The 27,047-nt window shown below is 44.7% G+C and overlaps 1 protein-coding gene across 1 annotated transcript; it reads right to left on the bottom strand.

Moving 5' to 3' along the window:
• CASP14 (caspase 14) lies at positions 1-27,047 on the bottom strand. The gene is made up of 7 exons (XM_073333094.2): positions 26,653-27,047; positions 23,938-24,035; positions 19,288-19,443; positions 13,707-13,935; positions 7,082-7,210; positions 3,032-3,141; positions 1-218 (listed from the first exon to the last, which is right to left on the bottom strand). The coding sequence occupies exons 1-7, from the start codon at positions 26,894-26,896 to the stop codon at positions 111-113; spliced, it is 1,074 nt and encodes a 357-aa protein (XP_073189195.1). The 5' UTR covers positions 26,897-27,047; the 3' UTR covers positions 1-110.

The raw sequence follows: 27,047 nt of genomic DNA on the forward strand, positions 1-27,047 counted from the left end.
TTGGAAAAAGATGACTATTTAAACTTTATTATCTGTATTTATTTTATTTTTATTCACTGTCTGTATTTTGAGCAATTCAAAAGGCAGTGAGTCTTCCACTGATCAACCAGTTAAGGTGCAAGGTACACAGCTTTGGTCAGAGTTGATTCCACGACTATTGTCTCTTTCACAGGGCATCCGTGGATACTAAAAGTTTCGTGCATCAGGTTGTTATTGATCTGAAAAATAAAACCTTAATCAAAAAATAAATAAAAACATTATCCAAACCTTCACTGGTGAGTGATGCTACTACACACAGAATCTGTTACAGGGCTGAGTGGGGGTGGGGGAAGGAATGTAGGCTGAGCCCTAAGGAAGACCATGCATCTTTGGGTCCTGGAGCATTTGTGTCTTGTCTAAATCTGCATCTACAAATGAACAAGAAACAAAAGCTCTACTTGAGGCAAAGCATCTGTTCTGCACTCCCATCTGGGGGAGGGGGAACTGCATGGAAGGAGCAGCCAATGACAGTGTGGCTCCTTCCTGTCTAGCGAGTTGGCAAAACTCAACAACACCACAGCGAGGCCGCTCCACAGGTTTAAAGGTTCCTTTCCCTTTGGATTGGTGAGCGGTTAGAACAGGGGTGGGCAAACTACGGTCTGGGGGCCACATCCAGCCCCTCAGACGTTTTAATCCGGCCCTTGAGCTCCAGGCAGGGAGCAGGGTCTGGGGCTTGACCCGCTCCGTGCGTGCAGGGGCAGTGCCTGTGGACAGGGCAGCGTGCAGAGCCACCTGGCTGAGCCTCCACGTAGGAGCCAGAGGGGGACATGCCACTGTTTCTGTGAGCCACTTGAGGTAAGCGCCACCCAGAGCCTGCACCCCTTCCCCCTCTCCTGGGACCCGACCCCCTGCCCCAGCCCTGATCCTCCTTCCGCCCTCTGAACCCCTGTCTCAGCCCAGAGCACCCTTCCCCAGCCCCACCCCAGAGCCTGGACCCCCAGCTGGAGCCCTCACCCCCCCCACACATCCCAACCCCCAATTTTGTGAGCATTCATGGTCCGCCATACAATTTCCATCCCCAGATATGGCCCTTGGGCCAAAAAGTTCGCCCATGCCTGGGTTAGAAGCTGTTTCTTCTGCCTGAGACTCATCTAATCCCTTCCTCTTTAAGGGAGTATTAAACAGAAACTCTGAGGTTAGGGTGACCAGATGTCCCGATAAAATCGGGACTGTCCCAATATTTAATTGTTTGTCCTGCCGGTCGGGACGCCATTTGTCCCAATATTTTGCTTCGGCAGCACTCCGGCTTTCCCCCCCCCCCCCACTTGGGGCGGCAAAAACCCTAGAGCCGACCCTGGTGCGGGGGGTAAGCCTGTGGCTGCCCCCCCATGTGTCCCGATATTTTGTTCTTGTCATCTGGTCACCCTATTTGAGATGAACTCTGCAGACTTCACTGAGTCCTTCTAGCTGTAGGTTTTTAACTACAGAAAGGTGACAAGTGGGCAGAAGCTAACTGAACATAAGCCTCCACAGTGAAAAGTACTGGGCTCTGACCTAATGTCAACTACTTCTCTAGCGAGTCTGTGTGAAAATCAACTCACCCCAGCCTTTGACTGGGCATCCCCCACCCCCATGTATTCCACTCCCATCCTGCATCCTATGATTTTAATCAGCTTGTTTTCAGTCACGTACATTATTTTGTTGATTTTTATTTTGCTGACCTTTTCTTAGTATCTTATTGCTAGCCTTGCCAGAATTCAATTTTTATTTTTTTTATCATTTCAATGGCTAATATCAAATGTTTATTTTTAAAAGATTTTATCAATTTAAATTTTCAGTGGTGTGAAATTATGGGGAGCGATCAGATAATTATTTAATGAAAACAGAGGTTGAAATTCAAAAAGTTAAATTTTATATACAGTTAAAAACACAAATTGTCAACATCATATAGTAAATATCCTTAGATCAACAAATCAGACCTGTTTTTACTATTCGCTAGTCCATTTGTAACAAGCCAAATTCAAAAGTCTAAATCACTGGAATTCTGACTTCTCAAGGAGCATTTTTCTTACTTTGCCTACCTCTAAATTTTGATCATCATCAATGGAAATATTTTTTCATTGATTTGTGTGTGTACAGTGAAATTGATGTTATTTATTGTTAATGAAAATTGAAAGCCACTTGCGTCAACTCAGCAATAGTATCACATGTGCATGTAAAATATACGGTCTCTATTAACTTTACTACTTTAGATGTATTTAATGGACCAAATCTTCAGCTCTTGTAAATTGCTGTAGCTCTGAGGATCTAGCCCAACATAAACAGTAATTAAGGGTGACCACTAAAGGAAATTTAAAATACTAAGGTTGTTCCTTTTTGTTGTTGTTACAGTTGCTTCTTTATATAAAGAAAACCTGAGCGGGTATTATTTTTTAACATTTGGGGGTTTTTTTGCCTTGTTAATATCAGGAATGCTAAGTTTAGTCTTCCCTGATTTTGCTGGAAGTATCAGGCACATATTGGGAGCTTTCTTAAACTGAGCAGTTGTGGTGACTCTAACCATACCATCCTTTCTTCCAAGTATGTCTGAGGGGGTTGATGGTAAATAAGCTGTTACTCAAAGAGCTTTAAAACAATCAGATTAAAAATTCCCTCTCCTCTCCAATTGCTTATTAGTTGTCAATCTCTTGTTTCTTGAAATATTACAATTCCACTATTTTACCAGCTGCATATGGGTGAAATTCATCCCTGTACAGAATGACAGCACAAGGTCTATGTATCACTTAAATACCACTGGAGTGCTATTTTAAAGATGTGAGTACTGCACAGACCTTATGCTGGTCCTCAGAACAAGAGTGAATTTTGCCCTTCAGAATCTTTTAGTGTAAACAAAGTCCAAATTGCTGAAGTGAAAAAGGAGAAAAACTTTAAAACACCCCAAATACCTATCTACCCTATAGCCTATTTTCATACATGGCAAAGAAGCAATAAAGAGCAGATACCCAATTAGTTTTCCTTTGCAGGTCTTTATCCTGTTTTGTTGCATACTTACTTTAGTAAATAAATCCCCGATATGCCACTTCATGCCTTGCTCTGAAAAGACCTCATCCATTGCTTCAATCATTCTAGAGCCTTTTTCCCTGTTACGCAAAGAAACATAACCTACAGGTGGAAAAAAGCAGGAACAGCTCATCAGTTTAGATTTTTCCTAATAAAAGTTGATTGTCAAAATTCAACTTAAGAACTTTTAAAGACGTATTAACACCAGGTGATCATTAGCACTAACATGGGCACCTAGAGGAAAAGGGAGACATAATGGTTCTTTTCCCTTCCTTCCTGAGCAGCCATGTTAGGATCAGCTAGAATCGATTGTGGTTCTGAGTCTCCTGTGGAGTGCAGTCCCTGCATTGCCACTGCTCACCACCATGAGCAAGCGAGCAGAAAAGGGGCAGGGAGCTGGCAGAACCGTGGTGCTATCCCACCTCCTAATGCCTTGATTAACAGAGGTGGGTGGAGGTGAAGGAGGAAGTAGGCTGCACACACTTGTGGCAAGCCAGACAACACCACCAGTTTAATGGGGCTCTTCCTGACCGAACAAACTGTAACGCTTACTTTACAAACCGCCCAACAACTGAATGCTGCTCACAAATAGCAAGGTATTATAGCTCATAAAGCCAATACCATATCTCCCAACATTTCCAGTAGCTAAAACAGGACAGGTCTTGCCCTTGGGGATGGAGAACCAGGAAAGGGCATCTGGGGGGAGTGGGGAAGGGAGGGAGAAGAAAGTGGAAGAGCTAGCTCACCCCACAGCAGCAGCAGCTCCTGCACCTCCTGTCCTGCAGGGCTGGCTGGGCTTGACTCTGCTCCAGGCATCATGACTTGGCTCCCAGTGCACAGGGTCGCAGTGCTTCTCAGGTTTGGCCTGGCCCCCAAATACAACCAGAATTGCAATGCCACTCAGTCAAATGTGGCTCACCCACCCCATTAGGGTGGCCAGGCCAAACCTGTGTGGCACTGCAACCCCTCTTGCCAGGGCCAGGTTGAAAAGCCCCGAGTGGGGAGACAAGCCCAGCCAGTTGTGCAGGACAGGAGCTGCTTCAACAGGGACAGGGGATTTTGTGGGTGAAAGCAGGACAGTCCCACAAAACCCAGGACTGTTGGGAGGTCTGCAATACAAATAAAAACTAATAAATTCTCACCCCCAGAAATTCTGTCATGCCACGGGCACAGTGAAAGCTGTCGAGCATCCCTTGATGCAGAGGCAGATTTATCATGAAACAAACAGTGTGGTGGAACTGGGCCCCCAATAATGCAGGACAAATCTCATCTCACAACCTGCCCCCGAGTCCCGGCTGGCAGCGCAGCAGGGCTCAGGCTGCCTGAGAGGCAGCTCTGTGTGCTGGCAGGGGCAGCGCACGGAGACTCGCTGCCCTCCTCCCCGCAAGGGGCACACAGACACGTGCCAGCAGCAGGGCTAAGATGGCTCCCTGCCTGCACTGCCTCCCTCCCTCCGTGCTGCTCCCGGAAGCGGCCAGCATGTCCCTGCGGCCCCTGGGGGGTGTCTCCACATGTCGCCCCCGACCCCGTGTGCCAACTCCACAGCTTCCTTTGGCCGGGAACTGCAGCCAATGGGAGCTGTGGGAGTGGTGCACAGAGGCCCCCGGCCCCTCCTGCCTAGGAGCTGATGCCAGAGGGGTGTGCCAGTCGCATTGGGAGCCATGCTATCCAAGGTAAGTGATGCCCCCCTGACCCCTCCCTCACCCCAACCCCCTGCCCCAGCCCAGGGCCCACACCCAAACTTCCTCCCAGAGCCTGCACCCCTCCCCCCACCCCACCCAACCCCATCCCCCTGTCCCAGCCCGGAGCCCGCACCCAAACTCCGTCCCTGAGCCTGACCCCCACACACCCTCCTGCACCCCAACCCCCTGCCCCAATCAACGTACCCCACTTTATTTTCATTTACTTCCTATTACTTATAATATAGGAGGAGAATGAAGAAAAAAAATGAAAAATGGGGGTGGGGGAGATAAGAGAGAACGTTCCTTTTCTTGGCTAGGTCCTGAGAGGGGGCCCCCGAAAATGAAACTGCACCCAGGACCCCACTAACTCTAAATCTGCAACTGCCTTGATGACTGTGGTTGATTTGCTCGGTTGTTAGGGATTATGTTTATTCGAGAGTGGATGTAGATGAGTGTGAAGGGATGTATGTAGTTGTGTGGCTTTTTTTCTGAATGCTTTGGTTTTTGTGGTTTCAAGTTAGTACAGAATTGCAAAGGTCAAACAACACCTGAGACTTATGTCAGTTTGACTGCATTAGTGTAAATGCTTCTTTGCGATGTAAGGGACTTTTGTACCTGCAACTGCAAGGAATGTTCTCTACCGAACTCCGCAGATAGGCCACCTCTAACCCTTCCCACAAAAGAAAGCCCTGTTCAAATCTCTATTGTTTTTATACATGTTGAACAATATAGTCTTTCTGTGGGGAAGGGCAGGGAGAGCTAATTTGGAAAAGAGAGGAGAACAACAAGAAAGGCTCCAGAGAAAGGAAGCCCCAGTTCAAGGCCTGTTTTCCCTCACACACCTCCAGTTCCCACTATCATATTTCTTTAAAAAAATACGCAATTCATTAAAATCAATGCAATTATCATTACCGTAATCAGGACAAAGAAATGCAAACACACATTATTGATCCCTTCTCCCCCCCCGCCACCCACTCACTAGTCACAGATGAAACTGAACAATGCCAGCTCAAAATCCAATGAAGAATTTGACGCATTGTTTTTCATTCCATCATGATATAGCACAAGTGCCTTAGTCTACCCATGTGACACCAAATTTTAGTGGATTTTTCCCCATCTTGTTATTCATGTAAAGTAAAATTCTCCATCAGAAGCTGTGTTTGACAATTCTTTTGCCTGGGGTTTCAGTAAACTGGAGGTGTGATAGGCTTCCGTTTTCTGAGTGGTGAACGCTGCTATTAATAGCCATGTCAGTTTTGACTTCAGCAGCAGCTAATTTCTTTCAGAGATGCTGAGCAGCTGCATCTGCCAAAAAACAGTCACTTACCTGGTTTCCTAACTATGGGCAAGATTTTAAAAGATATTTAGATTCCTAAGAAGCAGATAGGAACCTAGTGGGATTTGTCAAAAGCACCTAGGCACCTAACTCCCAGTATAGCTCTACCAGCACGACATACACACCCTCCCTCCTGAGTGGATACACACAGTCTAGTAAAGAAAATCTTTCTTTGCTTTAGTTTTTCCAAGTGACATACGCTAAACTGAAAAAGGCACTCACAGTAGAATAAGAGTGTCCACATGGGGTATTACACCAGCAGTCCTATATTGGTTTAAATTCAGGCCCTAGATTAGTATAATTTTCCTATATAAAAGAGCCTTTAAATGTAGAGAAAATAAAATAAAAATTTTACATCTTTTGAAATCAGTGTCCATTTACTGACCCCCTTTCTGTCAGGACAACCTGAGGCTGCCTCTCCCTACTGGGTCTCAAAAGTCTCTCTATCTGACTAGGGCCTGCTCATCAGGCCATTGTTCCAGGCCACCTCCCAGCTGTTAGAGTTCATTATCATATCAGGGTGAGGTTACATCAGCATTTCCACTTAGGCGCAGTTTCACCATTTGGGGAATTGAAAAGTCTGTTCCCCATACAACGACTACTGATGTGAATTCACATTCTCCTTCTGTATCCTGTTTGGATATTGGCCCCAATAGAGGAAAATTGTATTTTCCTCAGTATAAATCTCTTACCCTTTTCCCCATACTATGAAATACAAGTTATTGAAAGACCCCAAAGCCTATGTCAGAAATGCTTTTGTATTTAAAGAACAGGGCTTAGAGTTAAGAGATTCTAGCTCTGCCACAAGCTTTCCTGTGTGACCTTGGGCAAGTCATTTAACCTCTCTGTAGAATGGGGATAACAACTACTATACTAAAGTGGAACTGGACCCCCCTCCCCCCAAAAAAACCAGTCAGAAATTGCATTTATAAAGGGTCAAATTCTACTCTCATGCACACAAACCCTGACTGGAATCAACCACAATTCATGTAATTGGGGCCTAACTTGGCCTCATCTCTCTTACCCTTTTGAGTGGAATACACGACATAGTAATCACTAGCTGTTGGCAACCTCCTGATAGCTATCAAGTTATAAGTACAATCAGCTTCCTTGAATTCATGCTCTATTTCTTCAACTCCATGGTCTTCTTTTCCTGTTTTTATGACAAGGAAATATGTTTAAACACACTGTAAAATGACTGCCTGGTGTCAAATGATTTCCAAGTGACTTGCATGTATGGGCTGCTGTTTATACACTTGTTCCTCTTATACAAAAGCTACAAGGTATCAGAATATTTTCCCATCCTGGCACTCCCACCTATAGCTACTGAAGGAATGCAGGGACTGAGATATGGTGGTAATCTAGCTAGATGGATTATTAGATAGCAGAGTTGAGGAAACTTCTTGAGTAAAGTACATTTTGTTTAAATATATTATTTTATCAAAATCAGAAATTCTTACTTCTTAAACTCAAAATTAGAAAATGAATAACAGCATTTTTCTTCATTTTATTTCAGTTTTCTGGTTTGTCATTTTTCCTCCCCCCCTTTTCTTTTTTCATTGCCCCTCCCTGCAAACTGGAAAAAAATGGAAAAGAAGAAGAAAAAGGGGTAAAAGAAAAAACAAAAAAATCAAAAATCAAAAATACTGAAAACAAACATTTTGAAACCAAAAATTGATGAAAATTTCACTAAAGATTTTGAAAACAAAAATTATGTATCTCAGTAACCTGAAGAATTAAAACAACAATTTAATTTCAAATATTGTAATGATAAATAAATAAAATAATTTTATCAACCAACTCTACCAGACAGTCTCAATGTCTGGGAGGAAGGTGTGGCCTGGCTGTGGGGGCAGTGGCTTATAGGGGACAATAATGTCTAAAGTTGTGCAAATAGCAACAGCTCAAGTCTGCAAACAACCATGGATCTTGGTTGATGTTTGACTTGCATTAAAACCTAAAGTCTGCTCTGAACTGGGGTGGGTTCAGGTTTTGGTTACATCTTTCTCAGAGCCCCACAAAATATCATGAAAGAGCCTGTTCTTGGAAGCTTTCTATCTCCATTTTGGAGATCTATGAGGTTCAGATGATTAGAATAAGATTCATGTAGGTATCCAAACTTTTAGGTGCCTCTCTGAACCTACTAGGACTCTATGAGCCTGTCTGCCTGTTGGAACCCTGATTCCTCTTTGGCTCCCAGCTCTTTCTTTTAATAATTAGGGAACACAGTCTCCTGGTAAAAAATGGCAGTGTATTAATTCTGATTCTGTGTCAATTTTGATAAAATTGTACTTGTGAAATATTGTATCTTAGCCTTGGTCTACACTAGGAGTTGAGGTCGAATTTAGCAGCGTTAAATTGATTTAACCCTGCACCCGTCCACATGATGAAGCCCTTTTTTTCGACTTAAAGGGCTCTTGAAATCGATTTCCTTACTCCACCCCCGACAAGGGGATTAGCGCTTAAATCGGCCTTGCCGGGTCGAATTTGGGGTACTGTGGACACAATTCGACGGTATTGGCCTCTGGGAGCTATCCCAGAGTGCTCTATTGTTACCGCTCTGGACAGCACTCTCAACTCAGATGCACTGGCCAGGTAGACAGGAAAAGGCCCGCAAACTTTTGAATTTCAATTTCCTGTTTGCATGGTCACCTACAGCTTGCCACGCTGGCCAGAGCTCATCAGCAGAGGTGACCATGCAGAGCTCATCAGCAGAGGTGACCATGATGGAGTCCCAGAATCGCAAAAGAGCTCCAGCATGGACTGAACGGAAGGTACGGGATCTGATCGCTGTATGGGGAGAGGAATCCGTGCTATCAGAACTCCGTTCCAGTTTTCAAAATGCCAAAACATTTGTCAAAATCTCCCAGGGCACAAAGGACAGAGGCCATAACAGGGACCCGAAGCAATGCCACGTGAAACTTAAGGAGCTGAGGCAAGCCTACCAGAAAACCAGAGAGGCAAACGGCCGCTCCGGGTCTGAGCCCCAAACATGCTGCTTCTATAAAATGGCTGCTGCATGCCATTTTAGGGGGTTCAGCCACCACTACCCCAGCCATGTTGTTTGACTCCTTCAATGGAGATGGAGGCGACACAGAAGCAGGTTTTGGGGATGAGGAAGATGATGATGATGAAGTTGTAGCTAGCTCACAGCAAGCAAGCGGAGAAACCGGTTTTCCCGACAGCCAGGAACTGTTTCTCACCCTGGACCTGGAGCCAGTACCCCCCGAACCCACCCAAGGCAGCCTCCCGGACCTGCCAGGCAGAGAAGGGACCTCTGGTGAGTGTACCTTTTAAAATACTATATATGGTTTAAAAGCAAGCATGTGAAAGGATTAATTTGCCCTGGCATTCACGGCTCTCCTGGATGTACTCCTAAAGCCTTTGCAAAAGGTTTCTGGGGAGGGCAGCCTTATTCCGTCCACCATGGTAGGACACTTTACTACACCAGGCCAGTAGCACGTACTCGAGAATCATTGTAGAACAAAGCATTGCAGTGTATGTTTGCTGGCGTTCAAACAACATCCGTTCTTTATCTCTCTGTGTTATCTTCAGGAGAGTGATAACATTCATGGTCACCTGGTTGAAGTAGGGTGCTTTTCTTAAGGGGACATTCAGAGGTGCCCGTTCCTGCTGGGCTGTTTGCCTATGGCTGAACAGAAATGTTCCCCGCTGTTAGCTACGGGGAGGGGTGAGGGGCTAGCCACGTGGTGGGGAGAGCCAAAATGCGACCTTGGAATGAAAGCACATGTGCTGTGTATATAATGTTAACAGCAAGGTTTACCATGAAAGAGTGTAGCCATTGTTCTAGAAAATGTGTCTTTTTAAATATCACTGTCTCTTTTTTTTTCTCCACCAGCAGCATGTGTTTCAAGGATCACAGGATCTTCTCCTTCCCAGAGGCTAGTGAAGATTAGAAGGCGAAAAAAAAGTACTCGTGATGAAATGTTCTCTGAGCTCATGCTGTCCTCCCACACTGACAGAGCACAGACAAATGCGTGGAGGCAGACAATGTCAGAGTGCAGGAAAGCACAAAATGACTGGGAAGAGAGGTGGCGAGCTGAAGAGAGTAAGTGGCGGGCTGAAGAGAGGTGGCGGCAGCGTGATGAGGGGAGGCAGGATTCAATGCTGAGGCTGCTGGAGGATCAAACCAATATGCTCCAGCGTATGGTTGAGCTGCAGGAAAGGCAGCACAGACCGCCGCTACAGCCCGTGTAACCAACCGCCCTCCTCCCCAAGTTCCATAGCCTCCTCACCCAGACGCCCAAGAATGCAGTGGGGGGGCCTCCGGCCACCTGGCCACTCCATCCCAGAGGATTGCCCAAGCAACAGAAGGCTGGCATACAATAAGTTTTAAAGTTGTAAACTTTTAAAGTGCTGTGTGGCCTTGTCCTTCCCTCCTCCACCACCCCTCCTGGTGCTTCTCTCCTCCACTACCCCTCCTGGGCTACCTTGGTAGTCATCCCCCTATTTGTGTGATGAATGAATAAAGAATGCATGAATGTGAAGCAACAATGACTTTATTGCCTCTGCAAGCGGTGATCGAAGGGAGAAGGGGAGGGTGGTTAGCTTACAAGGAAGTAGAGTGAACCAAGGGGCGGGGGGTTTCATCAAGGAGAAACAAACAGAACTTTCACACCGTAGCCTGGCCAGTCATGAAACTGGTTTTCAAAGCTTCTCTGATGCGCACCATGCCCTCCTGTGCTCTTCTAACTGCCCTGGTGTCTGGCTGTGCAAAACCAGCAGCCAGGCGATTTGCCTCAACCTCCCACCCTGCCATAAACGTCTCCCCCTTACTCTCACAGATATTGTGGAGCGCACAGGAAGCAGTAATAACAGTGGGAATACTGGTTTCGCTGAGGTCTAACCGAGTCAGTAAACTGCGCCAACACGCTTTTAAACGTCCAAATGCACATTCTACCACCATTCTGCACTTGCTCAGCCTGTAGTTGAACAGCTCCTGACTACTGTCCAGGCTGCCTGTGTACGGCTTCATGAGCCATGGCATTAAGGGGTAGGCTGGGTCCCCAAGGGTAACTATAGGCATTTCAACATCCCCAACAGTTATTTTCTGGTCTGGGAATAAAGTCCCTTCCTGCAGCTTTTGAAACAGACCAGAGTTCCTGAAGATGCGAGCGTCATGTACCTTTCCCGGCCATCCCACGTTGATGTTGGTGAAACGTCCCTTGTGATCCACCAGTGCTTGCAGCACTATTGAAAAGTACCCCTTGCGGTTTATGTACTCGCCGGCTTGGTGCTCCGGTGCCAAGATAGGGATATGGGTTCCGTCTATGGCCCCACTACAGTTAGGGAATCCCATTGCAGCAAAGCCATCCACTATGACCTGCACATTTCCCAGGGTCACAACCTTTGATATCAGCAGATCTTTGATTGCGTTGGCTACTTGCATCACAGCAGCTCCCACAGTAGATTTGCCCACTCCAAATTGATTCCCGACTGACCGGTAGCTGTCTGGCATTGCAAGCTTCCACAGGGCTATTGCCACTCGCTTCTCAACTGTGAGGGCTGCTCTCATCTTGGTATTCTTGCGCTTCAGGGTAGGGGAAAGCAAGTCACAAAGTTCCATGAAAGTGCCCTTACGCATGTGAAAGTTTCGCAACCACTGGGAATTGTCCCAGACCTGCAACACTATGCGGTCCCACCAGTCTGTGCTTGTTTCCCGAGCCCAGAATCGGTGTTCCACCGCATGAACCTGCCCCATTAGCACCATGATGCCCACATTGCCAGGGCCTGTGCTTTGAGAGAAGTCTGTGTCCATGTCCTCATCACTCACGTCACCGCGCTGACATCGCCTACTCACCCAGTATCGCTTTGCCAGGTTATGGTGCTGCATATACTGCTGGATAATGCGTGTGGTGTTTAATGTGCTCCTAATTGCCAAAGTGATCTGAGCGGGCTCCATGCTTGCCGTGATATGGTGTCTGCACAGAAAAAAGGCGCGGAACGATTGTCTGCCGTTGCCCTGACGGAGGGAGGGGCGACTGACGACATGGCTTACAGGGTTGGCTTACAGGGAATTAAAATCAACAAAGGGGGTGGCTTTGCGAGAAACTGAATGGCCCCCTCAAGGATAGAACTCAAAACCTCAAGGATAGAACTCAAAACTGGGTTTAGCAGGCCATTGATTTCACAGAGGGAGGGAAGGAGGGAGGAGAAAATGAATACAAAACAAATCTGGTCTATTTCTTGTTTTGAGCCACTTCATCTATCTTTATACGTCTTGCTGGCAGCAGACTGTGCAGTATGACGACTAGCCATCATCATCTCCTGGGTGCTCGGCAGAAGACGGTGCAGTATGACGACTAGCCATCATCTTCTGCTAGCTGGAGGTTAAAAGACAGTGCACTGCCGGTAGGACTCAATCGCCACGAGACGAAACAAGGGAAATGACCTGGCTGAGTCACTCCCACGTTTGCCCAGGCGCCCGGTCAAAAGAGCACCCAGGACTATGTCGATGATGGCTACTAGGCATACTGCACTGTCTGCTGCCAAAAGGCAATAAACTGCTGCTGTGTAGCAATGCAGTACCACGTCTGCCAGCACCCAGGAGACATACGGTGATGGTTAGCTGAGCGGGCTCCATGCTTGCCGTGGTATTGCGTCTGCAAAGGTAACTCAAGAGAAAAGGCACAAAACAATTGTCTGACCTTGCTTTCACAGAGGGAGGGAACGGGGGCCTGACGATATGTACCCAGAACCACCTGCAACAATGTTTTAGCCCCATCTGGCACTGGGATTTCTACCCAGAATTCAAATGGGCAGCGGAGACTGCGGGAACTGTGGGATAGCCACCCACAGTGCAACGCTCTGGAAGTTGATGATTGCCTCTGTACTGTGGACACACTCTGCTGACAACATGCACTTAGAGCATTTGTGTGGGGACACACACAATCAACTGCATAAAAACGCTTTCTACAAAACCAACTTTATAAATTCGACCTAATATCATAGTGTAGACATACCCTTATATATAGCAAATCCCCACAAGCATTTCATCAGTGAAACTGGTTTTATGGGACTATTCAATGGACTTAAAAAAGTCTGTCGCTTGGCAAAGCTGGCCTTTCTAAGAAGATAGATATTTGTACTCCATACCCTTGTGGATAATTTGCAAACTGTTAAGCCAGAAGGTTGCCCAATAAGAGCAGGCACTAGTTGAAGTCAGGCCTTATACACCTTTTCTTGTAAGGAAGGGGTTTGTCTTCAGTTTCCCAGTCAGAGCCCTGAGGACTACCCCATTTTCCACTTCTAACTTTGAGGCCCCTGTCACCTCCACCGTTCTGCTGTGTTAGGAGGATAGGTTAGATACATTTTGGCATTTTGTAACGGGGTGTCCTTAAAAGGCCAGGATGTCACTGTGCAGTAACGCAAGGCACTGCCACCCCTCTGGGTGGAACGCATGTTCTCTGTGTTATTTTCAATGCTGGCTGCTTCGAGACTGAGAGATCAGAACTGGGACTGAATCCAGCTGTCCAGCACCAACACCAGAGTACAGAGAACTGCTGAGGTCACTGGACTAGATTTAATTATACATACTCTAGGCCCTTTATAGAGACTTGAAATGAAACCTTCATAGAAAGAAGCTGAAATTCTGAAATCCTGCAAACACTATTTAATGTCCTACTCACCTCCTCTGCATGCCTGAATGATAAAGATTTTAGGTTTTTCTTGGAGCTTTGGGCATTGTACATTGTTGAACAATGCAAATATATCATCAAGATCAACTGTGTCACCATCTTTCCCCTGAATGATGCCGTGACTCCTCCCATGACTCATAAGAGCAATGAGGCAGCAGCTAATTTCATCCTCAGATTGATTGATTTGATCCCGGAACTCTTCCAATGCTGGCAATATTTCCTGTCACAAACAGCTGTGTTAGATACGCTGATCAAAATAATTAATTCTCAAAAGAGATTATTTATTAACAAATGAAATAACAATAAGGCTAAAGGACCAATTGAATTAGCCATAAAAAGTATTTTTAAAGCCACTACTACACCTTGCAGTGTCATTAACTGTACATAGTGGGTCCATGACTCGGGCTCCTAGATGCTACTATAATACAAATAAATAATAATAGCTAACAAAAAGCTGTATTATGGCAGCTCTTCCCCCACAGCCTTGTGATTTAGATTTCTTCCCTTCTTGATCTAGAGCCCAAGCCAGCAAGGCATGTGAACAAGTCTTATTGAAATCAGTGGTACTAATCACATGCATAAAGTCTGTCACTTTCTTCTTAAACATTGTAACAGTTACTGTATGAGTGGGTGTTTCTGAGCACATCAACAGATAGCTCCTAAGTGAGTGGTTCTTCCCAGCAGGGAAAGGCCCCTGATGCAGGAAGTAACTCTGAGAGATAGTTCAGGAGTGAATGTGCTTCCTGCTGTAGGAAGAAAACAAAACTGTGTTTGGTCAGCAGCATCATTGGCAGGAGGGGAGCTGCCTCTGTGCCCTCATCCACTAATAAAAAGATGTTCTGTGTGCCTCTGCCTGGTTGTGCTAACCTACCAATAAGTAGACAGTGAGGTCCCAGGCAGTACCTTGCTGAATTGGGGCCTTAGAGCCTGCTTCAGATACCACTCACATGATTGTAAATGAGGAGTAACCCCACTAAGGTCATTAGAGTTATATTAATATAAAGCTACTGTAAGTTGCAAGAAGCCAGAGGTATCAAACATGCCCTGAAAAACATTGTTAACAGCTACAGTTCTCACTCTGTCCTTCTGTCTGCAGCAACCAAGGCTATGTTTACACTGCACTTTTGTCGGGAAAACTTTTGTCAGTCAGGGGTGTGAAAAAAACCACTCCTTTGCCCTGCGCCGGACAGCACTTTGTTGGTGGGAGATGTTCTCCTGCCGACAAAGCTACCTGGGGGTGGTTTTATTTTGTCAGCAGGATAGCTCTCTCCTGCCGACAAAGAGTGGCTACACTGCATATCTTACAACAGCACTGCTGCAGTGGCACAGGTCTGCCGCTGTAAAATGCGCAGTGTAGACATAGCCCTAAGACTGCAACCAATTGCCCTTATGCATATTCCAAACCTTTAGCTTCCTCTTGGAGCTAAAGATAATGAGAATCAATACATTCCCATCATCAGAGACTGCACTAGCTACAGGGAAACTAGGCAGCTGACTAGGGTGGTAGATTTCTGGGCAGCAGCCTGGGACGGCAGATTTGGTCTGGCCATCCTTCCATCATGAAAAACAGGGGACGGGCCAAATTTGAGTGGTGTTGTGACCCTGTGCACCAGGTCAAAATGCTACTCACTCAAATTTTGTCCGACCACCCCTCTGTCATGAAACCAGTGGCTCTGCCAAACCTGAGTAGCACTGTGACCCCATGCTTTAGGGCAAACAGGCTAGTCTGTGGAGGATTGAAATAAAAATCCTTGAAATTAATCCAACATAAAAAGCTTCCGATAAGAAAAGGATTGAAGAAATTTGTTATATGCTCATGCCATCTACTGGATACCAATGGAAACAAAAGAGAAACAGCTGAAATCTAAGCCCTCAGTTAGACAATATCAGATAGAAAATCAGAGGATTGCCCTTCTCCAACAGACCCTGAAACAGGATACATAAACTGGGTCACCTTATGGGACCCCAGAGTTTAGCTTATCCCCTTCAAACAGCCTCTCCCTTCATCCAGGGTTACAGGAAGAAGAGCTTACAGATTAGCTGCAGAACCCAAATGTGCTATTGGACACTGACCAGCTTGGTGAACAGCTCTCACTTCCTCTTGGGTTACAGGACAAAGAAATGGTGAGATTTCACCTCAGCCTGTATTTCTCTTTCTGATCTTGAATATAAATAACTGAAAGTTACCTTGAGTCTACACTCTTTAGTGAGACTTCAAGATATGTTGCATATTAACTAACTATTGCTATAAGCATGCTCGTCTTTGTAAGCCCATGCAAACTGGCCTAAAAGATTTAAAACCATAATTTATACAATTGTTTTTAAAATTTAAATTTGTCCCTTCCATGTCACCCCATTCAAACAACAGGGATTCTTAAAAGTATCTTTAAGACAAGTGCATCCTTACTACTTGGAGAAATATGGGAAGAGCGGTAAATGTGTTGGAAGTACTAAAGAATTGACAACAGATGATCATAAGTAAGTGTAATTAGGAATGTTGGTGATTTGTACTGGTATATGAGATAACTGCAAAATCTCAACCTTAGTCTATGACAGTTGCTTGCAAGGCTTTATTTTTCTGTTCAGTACACACCTAGAACATTGGCTATGTCTATGCTTGATTGATGAACGGTTGATTGTACACATATGTGGTTCTGGGTGAATTATCAAAATCTTGATTGATTAAGAGCATCACATATCTGGAACCAGTATTTCTCAAATCAAAAGTAAAAGCTGGCGTGAATAGAATCTTGCATTAAAATTAGTAAGTTATGCTCCCTGGACTCAATAAAAAGGAGTTATCCTAACTAGATTCCATTCCTATATTAGCTATAAAACTTATCAAATTGACAAATTTAGTTTGTTAGATTTCATCTTTAAAATCTAATTGGCACCTCAGCAAATGCATAAAAATTGATCCCCATTTATGCTTGCAAAGTGAGATCATAATCAGACCTGTAAGGATTTGTGAGTCTAAACTGCTGTAGTTGAGCAATACACTTGGTATTATTCATCTAAAATTGTAGCGGTGCAGTCACCCCACCGAGGGAGGCTGGTTGGGTAAACAACTACAGGTGTGGACACACCCAATTAGGGTCCAGCTGACCCTGATAAAAGGGCATGCTGAGGGAATGAGAGAACACTCTTACTCCAGAGAGGAACAGGCTGTCTGGGAGAGCAAGCAGGGTACCTGAGGCAGAGTGGAGGCGCTCTGGCCTGGTGAGTCCCCAGGTTTAGGCCTTGCTAAAGGCCAGGGGAGGTACTAGGGCTGCAGGGAGGCAGCTGGGACTGGAAAGGCAACAGGTCCAAACCCTCTTGCCAATGATGAGTGGCTACTTCAAACTGCAGTTTGCCCCTGAGGGAAGGGGCTAGATGAGGACTGACAGTGGGTCACTGAGGTGAGGTGGGATTAAGGAATTGGGGTTCCCTGGGGAGGGAAGACCCAGAGTGTGGGGGCACAGCTGCGGGGCAGCACCCCAAGGTAAGGGGCACCGGGGTCTGGGAGGAACATGGGGCCTGAAGTGCTATAAGTGGTGGAAATCAGGAGGAAGCAGGCACCAGTAGGAAGACACTGGCCAGCGGGAGGCACTCTAAGACTGGAACAGAGCTAATTCCTGGATGACCAGCAGGAGGCACCATGGCAGTGAGTGCCTGCTGTGCTACAAAAATATATCAAGTAATTACAGGCTTGATAGAAGGCAGACAAAGATCTTGGCATGTGTATTTTTTTTCCTGGTAAATATGCTCAAGTCCCAGTTAATTACCCTTCAAAACTCTTCCTTTGCCATTGCTCCCATCATTTCTTCATTTGAAATAAATTGAGTCCTCAAAATGTGTACTTTGTTTAATTTAAAAATGCTCCAGAATGGGGATGGGGCGATGGAAAGTCCATGAGCCCTTTTGCCCCCAAATAAAGAGATTCTAAAAAGTTTGCTTTATAATTACAAGTTTACAGAACTTCCTAACCATTTGACATTTACCTGCCACTAATCTAATTTTACTCAACTCCTTAAAAGAAGAGTCATGAGAGTATTTAAAAGTCAGTTCTGCAGCTGTGCCCCCAGAATTCCCACTGAAATCCCTAAGGTCTTATCCTATTCCCCCTGAAATCAATGGCAAAATTCCAATTGACTTAAATGGGAGCAAGATTGGGTGGGCTCATTTGTAAATAGGGATACAGATTAGCTTTTGCAGCCTTGCATTTTAATACCAGGAATGAGCCTGAATTCTAAAATGCAAGCATTTCCTTTTGCATATGCAGATTTTGTGGTGCTGTGCCACTGAATCTGAGCAGTAAGGAAACCGAGCTGAGAAATTATAACTTTAGAATGTAAATGCAAATATGAAAGCTGTCAAGCACTTTATATACTACATTTTAGGTGTTCAATGCAGTCTATATTGGCACCTTTAAAATTCAAATACATTTACGTTTTCTTAAATTCATAGGTTTTCAGCATGATATGGTACAAAAACTTTGCAGGAAGTTGGTGCAACAATATTTTAGAAATTATTCTTGTTACCTCAGGCGCAGAGAAATAACATTGTTGGGCCAAATTCTGCTCTCCATTACACGGATACAACTGCCATTAAAATCAATAGTGTTGCACAAGTGTAAGCAAAGGTAGAATCTGACCCAAATATTGTACTTGATTTTATAATCTTGGGAAATACACGAAGGAATTTATGGAAGAAAAGGGGCCAGTTTCAGCAATGCTGTAATGACAGCATTATCAAGATCTCCTTGGCTAACAGGGACTCTATCCCTCTCTCCTTGGCTAACAGGGACTCCGTGGACTCTATCCCTGGCCTGATTCTAACTCTTCCTCATTGATCTTCACTCTGGCAATCACTCTGATCCCTGCTCACTGATTATCACCTCTTGGCCATCCTTGTCCGGTGGATACCAGCCTAGCTGTGATTGCTAGGCCACACTGCCTATGCCTCAGTCCCTTACCAAGATCATGAGGCCTAAAGATTAGCCCTTCCACAAAAGGGCAATCAAAAGTAGGGGGGAAGCCCCATAGTGTAATAATATACAGCAGATTGGCAATAAAGGGGTGAAAGGGGAAGGAAGAAAAAAACCACTCCCCTATATCCTTCTAAATAACTAACTTTTTCTTTTGTGTCTCAGCTAGTCTCAAGTCAACCCTGGAATCAATCATTCAGAGAGGTTACTCCAGCCAGCCTATAGCCACACAGCTGCAGATAAGGAAACTGTGTCCCAAGCATTTGGATTTGTGGGGTATTGGAGGAGGGGAGCTCATTTGGAGAATTTCTATTGCCACCCAGGGAGCTGAAGTTTTAAACATTTCTGTATTAGGCTGTCCCTTTCCCTGGGAAGATCAGCCTGCAAGGGATCCACATCCAAAGCTTCAGGGACTTCAGTTAACCCAAGCCCTATCTACAAAAGATAATCAATACCTCTGGTGGGCAAATATTTTCTAAACATTTTACAGTACTGACTTCTGCTTCAGTACAGCTTCAAATAGCACCAAGTGAGCCCTTATTGGGGGTGTGGAAGGCATTCCATTTGAAGCTATCTGCTTGGTATGGTATAATTTTTAAGACTTACCTGCCCATTAGGATCTATGCACTGTCCAGAAGGCGTTTCAAACTGATACTTGTCAAACCACTTATTCATTATTTCAATATCCTTTTCTGCACCGCGCCTGTGTGTTGTCACACACATCATAAAAGCTACACGGGTTTTGCTCATGTCATACATATCCTGTTAATTCAAAATGTTAAATTAAAATGTTTGACAAATGGGCTGTAGCTTAATTGAACAACAACATTCTAACACAGTATGTTTTTTCCACATGAAACAAACGACTGAGGGCCCAATCCTGCAACTACTCTGCTAAGAGAACTCCCACTGACTGTGGGAGCACCTCTAGGATTGGGTTTCTATAGCCTTGTCTAGAACAGTGGTCCCCAAACTTTTTTTGATTGCGCACCCCCAAGAGGAAAAAAAAAATTGCCGCAGGCATGCCGCCAGAGAAAAGAAGGGGAAGAGCTGCCGCAGGTGTGCCGCCGCCGGGAAAAAAAAGGGAAGAGCTGCTACGTAGAAGAGCCGCCGCAGGTGTGCCACCGGCGCTGCTCCTGCCGCGCACCCCCAGGGATTGTCTTGCACGCACCCCACTTTGGAAACTACTGGTCTAGAACATCAAACTGATGTGTTGCTAATAGGGCTGTCAAGCGATTAAAAAAATTAATCGTGATTAATTGCATTGTTAAACAATAATAGAATACCATTTATTTAAATATTTTTGGATGTTTTCTACATTTTCAAATATACTGATTTCAGTTACAACACAGAATTCAAAGTGTACAGTGCTCCCTTAATATTTTTTGTTTACAAATATTTGCACTGTAAAAAAGACGAAATAGTATTTTTCAATTCACCTCACACAAGTACTGTAGTGCAATCTCTTTGTCATGAAAGTTGAGCTTACAAATGTAGAATTATGTACAAAAAAAACCTTGCATTCAAAAATAAACAATGTAAAATTTTAGAGCCTACAAGTCCACTCAGTCCTAATTCTTGTTCAGCTAATCACTCAGACAAACAAGTCTGTTTACATTTGCAGGAGATAATGCTGCCCGCTTCTTTTTTACAATGTCACCTGAAAGTGAGAACAGGTGTTCTCATGGCACTGTTGTAGCTGGCATTACAAAGTATTTAGGTGCCAGATGCGCTAAAGATTCACATGTCCCTTCATGCTTCAACCACCATTCCAGGGGACATGCGTCCATGCTGATGATGGGTGTCAGGAGTGTCCTTCCCCACTCTAACACTGTAGGGTACAGATGTGGGGACCCGCATGAAAGACCCCTAAGCTTATTTCTACCTGCTTAGGTTAAACTTCCCCCAGGCACAAAGTCTTTGCCCTTGGATTAGGTAAACGCTGCCACCACCAAGTGATTTAACAAACATTCAGGGAAAGGACCACTTAGAGTTCCTATTTCCCCAAAATATCCCCCCAAACCCTTACACCCCCTTTCCTGGGGAGGCTTGAGAATAAACTAGATGAGCACAAATCAGCCTTGGATTTTTAAGACCAAAAAAAACCAATCAGATTCTTAAAAAACAAAACTTTATTAGAAGAACAAAAAAGATAAGAGAACAACTCTGTAAGATCAGAATGGAATATAATCTTACAGGCAGTCAGATTCAAAACAGAGACTCCCTCTAGGCAAAACCTTAAGTTACAAAAAGACACAAAAGCAGGAATACGCATTTCCTCCAGCACAGTGAATTTCACAAGCCAAAACAAAGAAAACCTAATGCATTTTCTAGCTAGATTACTTACTAACTTTACAGGAGTTGGAGGGCTTGCATCCTTGATTGGTTCCCGGCAAAGGTATCACATAAACAGACAAAAGCCTTTTTCCCCCCCCTCCAAATTTGAAAGTATCTTGTCCCCTTGTTGGGGACATTTTGGGTCAGGTGCCAGCCAGGTTACCTGAGCCTCTTAACCCTTTACAGGTAAAAGGACTTTGCCTCTGTCCAGGAAGGATTTTATAGCACTGTATACAGAAAGGTGGTTACCCTTCCCTTTATATTTATGACTGCGGGGTTCTGCTCGATAACAATCCAAAGCGGTGCGGACCAATGAATGTTCATTTTCATCATCTGAGTCAGATGCCAACAGCAGAAGGTTGATTTTCTTTTTTGGTGGTTTTGGTTCTGTAGTTTCCACATCAAAGTGTTGCTCTTTTAAGACTTCCGAAAGCCAGCTCCACACTTTGTCCCTCTCAGATTTTGGAAGGCATTTCAGATTCTTAAACCTTGGGTTGAGTGCTGTAGCTATTTTTAGAAATCACACATTGGTACCTTCTTTGCGTTTTGTGAAATCTGCAGTGAAAGTGTTCTTAAAATTAACAACATGTGCTGGGCCAGCATCTGAGACTGCTATAACAGGAAATATATGGCAAAATGCGGGTAAAACAGAGCAGGGGACATATAATTCTCCCCCAAGGCGTTCCGTCAAAAATTTAATAGACACTTTATTTTTATTAATGAGCATCATCAGCATGGAAGCATGTCCTCTGGAATGGTGGCCAAAGCATGAAGGGGCATACGAATGTTTGGCGTATCTGGTACGTAAATACCTTGCAATGCCGGCTACAAAAGTGCCATGCAAATGCCTATTTTCACTTTCTGGTGACATTGTAAATAAGAAGAGAGCATCATTTTCTCCCTTTAAATGTAAACAAACTTGTTTGTTTTAGCACTTGGCTGAACAAGAAGTAGGACTGAGTGGACTTGCAGGCTCTAAAGTTTTACATTGTTTTGTTTGAGTGCAGTCATGTAACAAAAAAAAATCTACATTTGTAAGTTGCACGTTCACAACAAAGAGATTGCACTACAGTACTTGTATGAGGTGAATTGAAAAAACATTTATTTTATCATTTTTACAGTGCAAATAGTTGTAAAAAATATTCACTTTGATTTCAATTACAACACAGAATACACGATATATGTAAATGTAAAAAATCATCCAAAGTATTTAATAAATTTCAATTGGTATTCTATTAACAGTGCAGTTAAAACTGCAATTAATCGTGATTTTTTAAAATCACAACTGAGGAGAATTTGGCCCAAATTTTTCAGTTAGAAAATATCTAAAATGATCAATAGTAGGTTAAAAAAATCTGTATTTAAGGATTTGGGTTCAAATTATTTCTGTATTTCAAGCAATAAACAAAATAAGCTAGTTAATATTATCCTTGAACATTCAACACTTCGGGGATAGTTGCAATATAAAAATTAGTCACAGGAGAATGCTGACATTATAGGCCTGATTCAGGAGAGGGAAAAAAAGATGGATGTTTTTCATTCCTCAGTTTCAAAAGTTTCAGAGTGATAGCCGTGTTAGTCTGTATCAGCAAAAAGAACAAGGAGTACTTGTGGCACCTTAGAGACTAACAAATTTATTTGAGCATAAGGCCACAAGTACTCCTCGTTCTTTCAGTTTAACAAATAATTCTTAGACTTTAGGTTGATACATGAAGAGGAGATAAATATCAGATGGTTCTAGTCATGGAAAAACTCTGCTCTCAGCTATACCTGTGCAACCCCATTGAAGCCAGGCACAATCTGACACAATTTGACATAATGTCTCAAGTGAAGTGGAGTGAAAAGCATACCTCACAGAAGACAATGGCAAAATTTGCCACTGACTTCAACAGGGCCAGGATTTCAACCCAACTGCATATATTATAGAATAATTCCATATCTACAAATGCTAGTTTTCTACAATATATAGAAATGTGGTTATCAGTAAAATTACTAGTAATTTTCTGAAGTTACTCTGTGCTGTTGCAATACCTGAGCTCTAAGGCCCAGTTCCACAAAGATCTATTTAGGCTTCTAACTTCCATTGAAGTCAATGGAGGTTAGAAGCCTAAATACCTTTATGGAGCAGAGCCTGTGAGCTCCAGGATTGTATCATCTCTCATTATTTTTATTTTGGAATTTAATAAATTTGACAGGCATATTTCCAGCATTCATATCTTAGGCGTAAGGATAGCTTCCTTTAATTTTGCATGTGACACTGATTTGCTTCCAAGCTTTTCCTGTTTTTCAAAATTCTCTCACGATATTATCCTGCTCCAGGAGCAGTTCTCCATGCCAACTCTCTCCATGACAATGCCTGATCCTGTGTTGAGGGAGAGGAGAGTGGCCAGTGGATCCATAATCATGCAGATTCACTAGCCATAATCCCTCTTGTAGACAGAGCATAGGGGAAGCAATCACTACTATCGTCCAGGGGCTATAGTTACAGCCATGAAACAGCTAACGGCCTAATTCTGCAAACATATCTTCACATATGGATTACTGCCATGAATAATCCTATTAATTTTGATGGGGTTACATGGTAGCAAACCCTACAACTGGTCGTGTTTATAGAATGGGCCATGACCTGCATACCAAGGGAGATCCCCTTTTGGAAATTCCACTTAACCTGGCTATACTCAGGCTCCAGCCCACTGTATAGCAGGGTTAAGCAAACTATTTAATGTCATCTTTATCAACCTGAGAAAACTGCATGATTCAGGAAAATTCAATTATTTACAAATATCAGGCCGATTCTGCTCTCTGTCACACAAGGGCAGCTCCCACTGAAGTCCAGGGAAGTTGCACCCATAAAACTGGGAGAACTTGGCCCAGGGGCTTCACGGGCATTGAACTCTTCTGAAAAATAAATACAATTACCAATGCCTCATAGTCACTTTGCTCAGTCCATCTTCCTTTAAAACTTGTATCACTTGTCTGATTCGTGGTTTGTTGTTCACCAGTTCTCAGTACAGCAGCTGTGTGGATATTTAAAAACAAGTAATTTACAAGTGTAGCTCAAATGACGGGTAAAGCTGTTTTTGTATGACTTTTTTAATATCTTCCTTTCCTCATTTTTTGTAAGTCTCAGTTGACACATTAGACAGTGCAAACTGCTTTTGAGACAAACCAGATTCAGAATCCACCCCTCCCCCGATGCTAAACGCACACATCACTGCAGGCCTAGGAATATGCTTCTCCTGCTCTTCAGTTTGACCAAGTGAGATAAGCCTGTGTCTGAACTAGGCTTTTTCTGTCAAGTTTCTCACTGTTGAGCCAACTCCACCATTCGTGACAACAGTGACTAGGACTTAAGGCAGTTGCCAGTATATTAAGCACAGTGTTATCTAAGCCTACTCAGATAAAGTTTATTTGACACCATGGTTAAAATACTGCCAGTTGCCTTATCTACACTAGTTCTTCTACTGTTGCTATGTAAACTGAAACAGTGGCAGCACCAAAACAAAATCACTGGCCAAAAAGGCCTAGGGGAGAGAAGCCCAAAACAGAGCCTCACCCTGGCCCATACATTGGGAACTTGCTGTGGTGAACTTTACCTCAACTGGAAACGAACTTCCAAATCTTTATCTGGTGGTTTATTATTCTGCATTTAAGTGTCTTATGTTCAGGGAGTGATTTGGAAAGGAAGACTGTTCCCTTCCCTTAAAATAAGTTGTTAAAACTAGGAAGAGGACTGCAGAGGAGTGTTCCTCTTTTTAAATGTTTAACGTTCAAACCCTGTCTGTATTGTACTGCGCTGTCTGTAAATTGAGTTTCAATCATCTTTTAATTCCATCTCACCTTTTTTAGCATCACCTACATTCTACTATTTTATACAATGAACTACAGGAGTGAACAGTCTGTTATCTCAAAACTTGGAAAAACTCATTTTAAACAAAATAGTAGTACTACTTAATTGGTATCAAACTGTTGTTCTGACCACAATCTCTTCAGAACCCTTAATACATTAACAGATTTATTGTTCTACACTTAAAACTTTGCCTGCCTGAATTATGAGCTTTCCTTATGTAACATTCTCATTGAAGGAAACAGTGATTTTGTTTAGGTCAGACCTATATAAAAATTGAGGATAGCAGGTTTATGTCCTGTTTACATTATTTTGTATTGGCTATCAACTCTTAACCTGCCAAGTTATAGTATATTAACCTTGATTATATAAACAAAACTGGAAAAACCTTTTGATTCCAGCTCCTGGGTTGGTGTCTACTATTTTTTGTCATTGCTGTCTTATGCAGTGGTGTTGTAGCTGTGTTGGTCCCAGGATATTAGAGAGACAAGATAGGGGAGGTAATATCCTGAAGAAGAGCTCTGTGTAAGCTTGATTTTCTCACCAACAGAAATTGGTCCAATAAAAAATATTATCTCACCCACCCTGTCTCTCTAAATTACTGTCTTAGTCACATGAAGTACATCTTTACAGTCTATTTCTGTGACCCTCTTTTTGTTTAAGTTTTCAGTTTAGTTTCTCAAATACAAAAGGAAAGCTATAATACTAGGATTGGCAATGTAAATATCCAGCCTGGGCACAGTCTCTTATATTTCTTATTAACAAATGTCTGTTCATGAGCCTGGCTTAGTTTTGCAGGTGTGATGTGAAATCCTCCTCCCATTGAAGTCAGTGGGAGTTTTGCCATCATTTTCACTGGCAGCAGGTTCCACCTGTGGATTGCACAATTCACGAGGTTAGATGTCCTAGTTTTCAGTGAGCATAGTTGATAGTGCCTGCGGGTACGGCACTGGCTTTGAAACTGTGATCCAGAGATAATGCACAGGGGCTGTGCCTACAGGAAACAAATGAGAGTTCAGGAGGGCTAGTTTGACAGAGCAATATAATTCTGTAGCGGCTCTGAGAATAGGACCACGTACTATGGGAGCTTTATCTCCAGCACTGTCAGTACCTACGCACACCCCCCCGGATTTCCTATTTTAACAAATCTCGTGCGTTTTCACTCACCTCTCTCATGCTTTCAAACGCAGGGCCGTGCTTTCCTCTGCCTAGTCTAATTCTTCAGCAAAACCAGAGCGCTGCCAACTCCACCAGACAGGGCAGGGGGAGCTGGAGGGCTCCCCTGGCTCTTTAAACACAGACCCCTGTTTCGTGGCTGGGCAGTGGGGGCTGAAAGCTGTTATTCGGTTTTTAATATTAACCCCATAGACAGACAGACAGACAGACACACACACACGGACTGAAAGGGGCGGGGGGTGGGGTCACTGCTCACGGAGCTGATCGGCAAGGGGCCGGAATGCTGCAGGCGGGCAGGGGAGGAAATCGGCAGGCTCCAGCCCGCAATAAATCCCGTCCACAGGGGCGGGGGCGAGGCACCCGTCAGCCCCCCGCACTAGCCCGGGGGTGGGGGCTGTCTGGGCAGGCGGTCGGAGTCCCCGCTCCGTTCTAGCTGCGAGAGGCCCCTCGCCTCGCCGCGGCGCGGAACGGAGCTCGCGGCCGGTGCGCCGGCGAGGGGGCTGTAGCGGGTGCCCCCTAGCCCGGTTCAGCGCCTCGCCCCCCGGCGGCGCTGCTCAGGTTACAGCCCGACCCCCTTCCCTTCCCTTCCCGCCCCCGCCAGCTGCCTTTACCTGGCGCTGCCGCGGCTCCCGCCTTTTCCTGCCCGGCCAGCGCCTCGCTCCCGTCGCGGCGGCCCATGTCGCGGAGCGCCTCTCGCAGCACCTCGGCCGCCCGGCCCGCGTAGCGCCGCGCCAGCTGCGCCGGGCTCCCACCTGCGCCAGCGCCCGCCGGCTCCGGGCTCCGCAGGTAGAGGGCGCAGCGCGCCAGCTCCTCCTCGCTCAGCTGCGCCAAGGCGGCGTGGACCAGGCGCTCCATCCCCGGCTGGGTCCGGGACCCGCGCCTCTCTGGCAAGCAGCGGCCGCACGGCGGAGCCTGAAAAGCCGGGATCTGTGGGCACGGGGAAGCCAGCGGCAGCCGCGCCCCAGCCGCACCCCAGCGAAACCCTGACTCCAGCTCTTTCCAGGCA

This window comes from Lepidochelys kempii, chromosome 2 (genome assembly GCF_965140285.1).
Source record: "Lepidochelys kempii isolate rLepKem1 chromosome 2, rLepKem1.hap1, whole genome shotgun sequence".
Lineage (NCBI taxonomy): Eukaryota > Metazoa > Chordata > Testudines > Cheloniidae > Lepidochelys > Lepidochelys kempii.

Bases quoted from the DNA above. Each gene is read 5' to 3' on its own strand.
- CASP14 (XM_073333094.2), bottom strand. From the start codon at position 26,896: ATGGAGCGCCTGGTCCACGCCGCCTTGGCGCAGCTGAGCGAGGAGGAG. The intron at 19,444-23,937 runs GTAATTGTATTT...TTGAATTAACAG, and splicing joins AAAGTGACTATGAGGCATTG to GATATGTATGACATGAGCAA. The intron at 219-3,031 runs GTAAGTATGCAA...TTTATTTTTCAG, and splicing joins TCGGGGATTTATTTACTAAA to ATCAATAACAACCTGATGCA.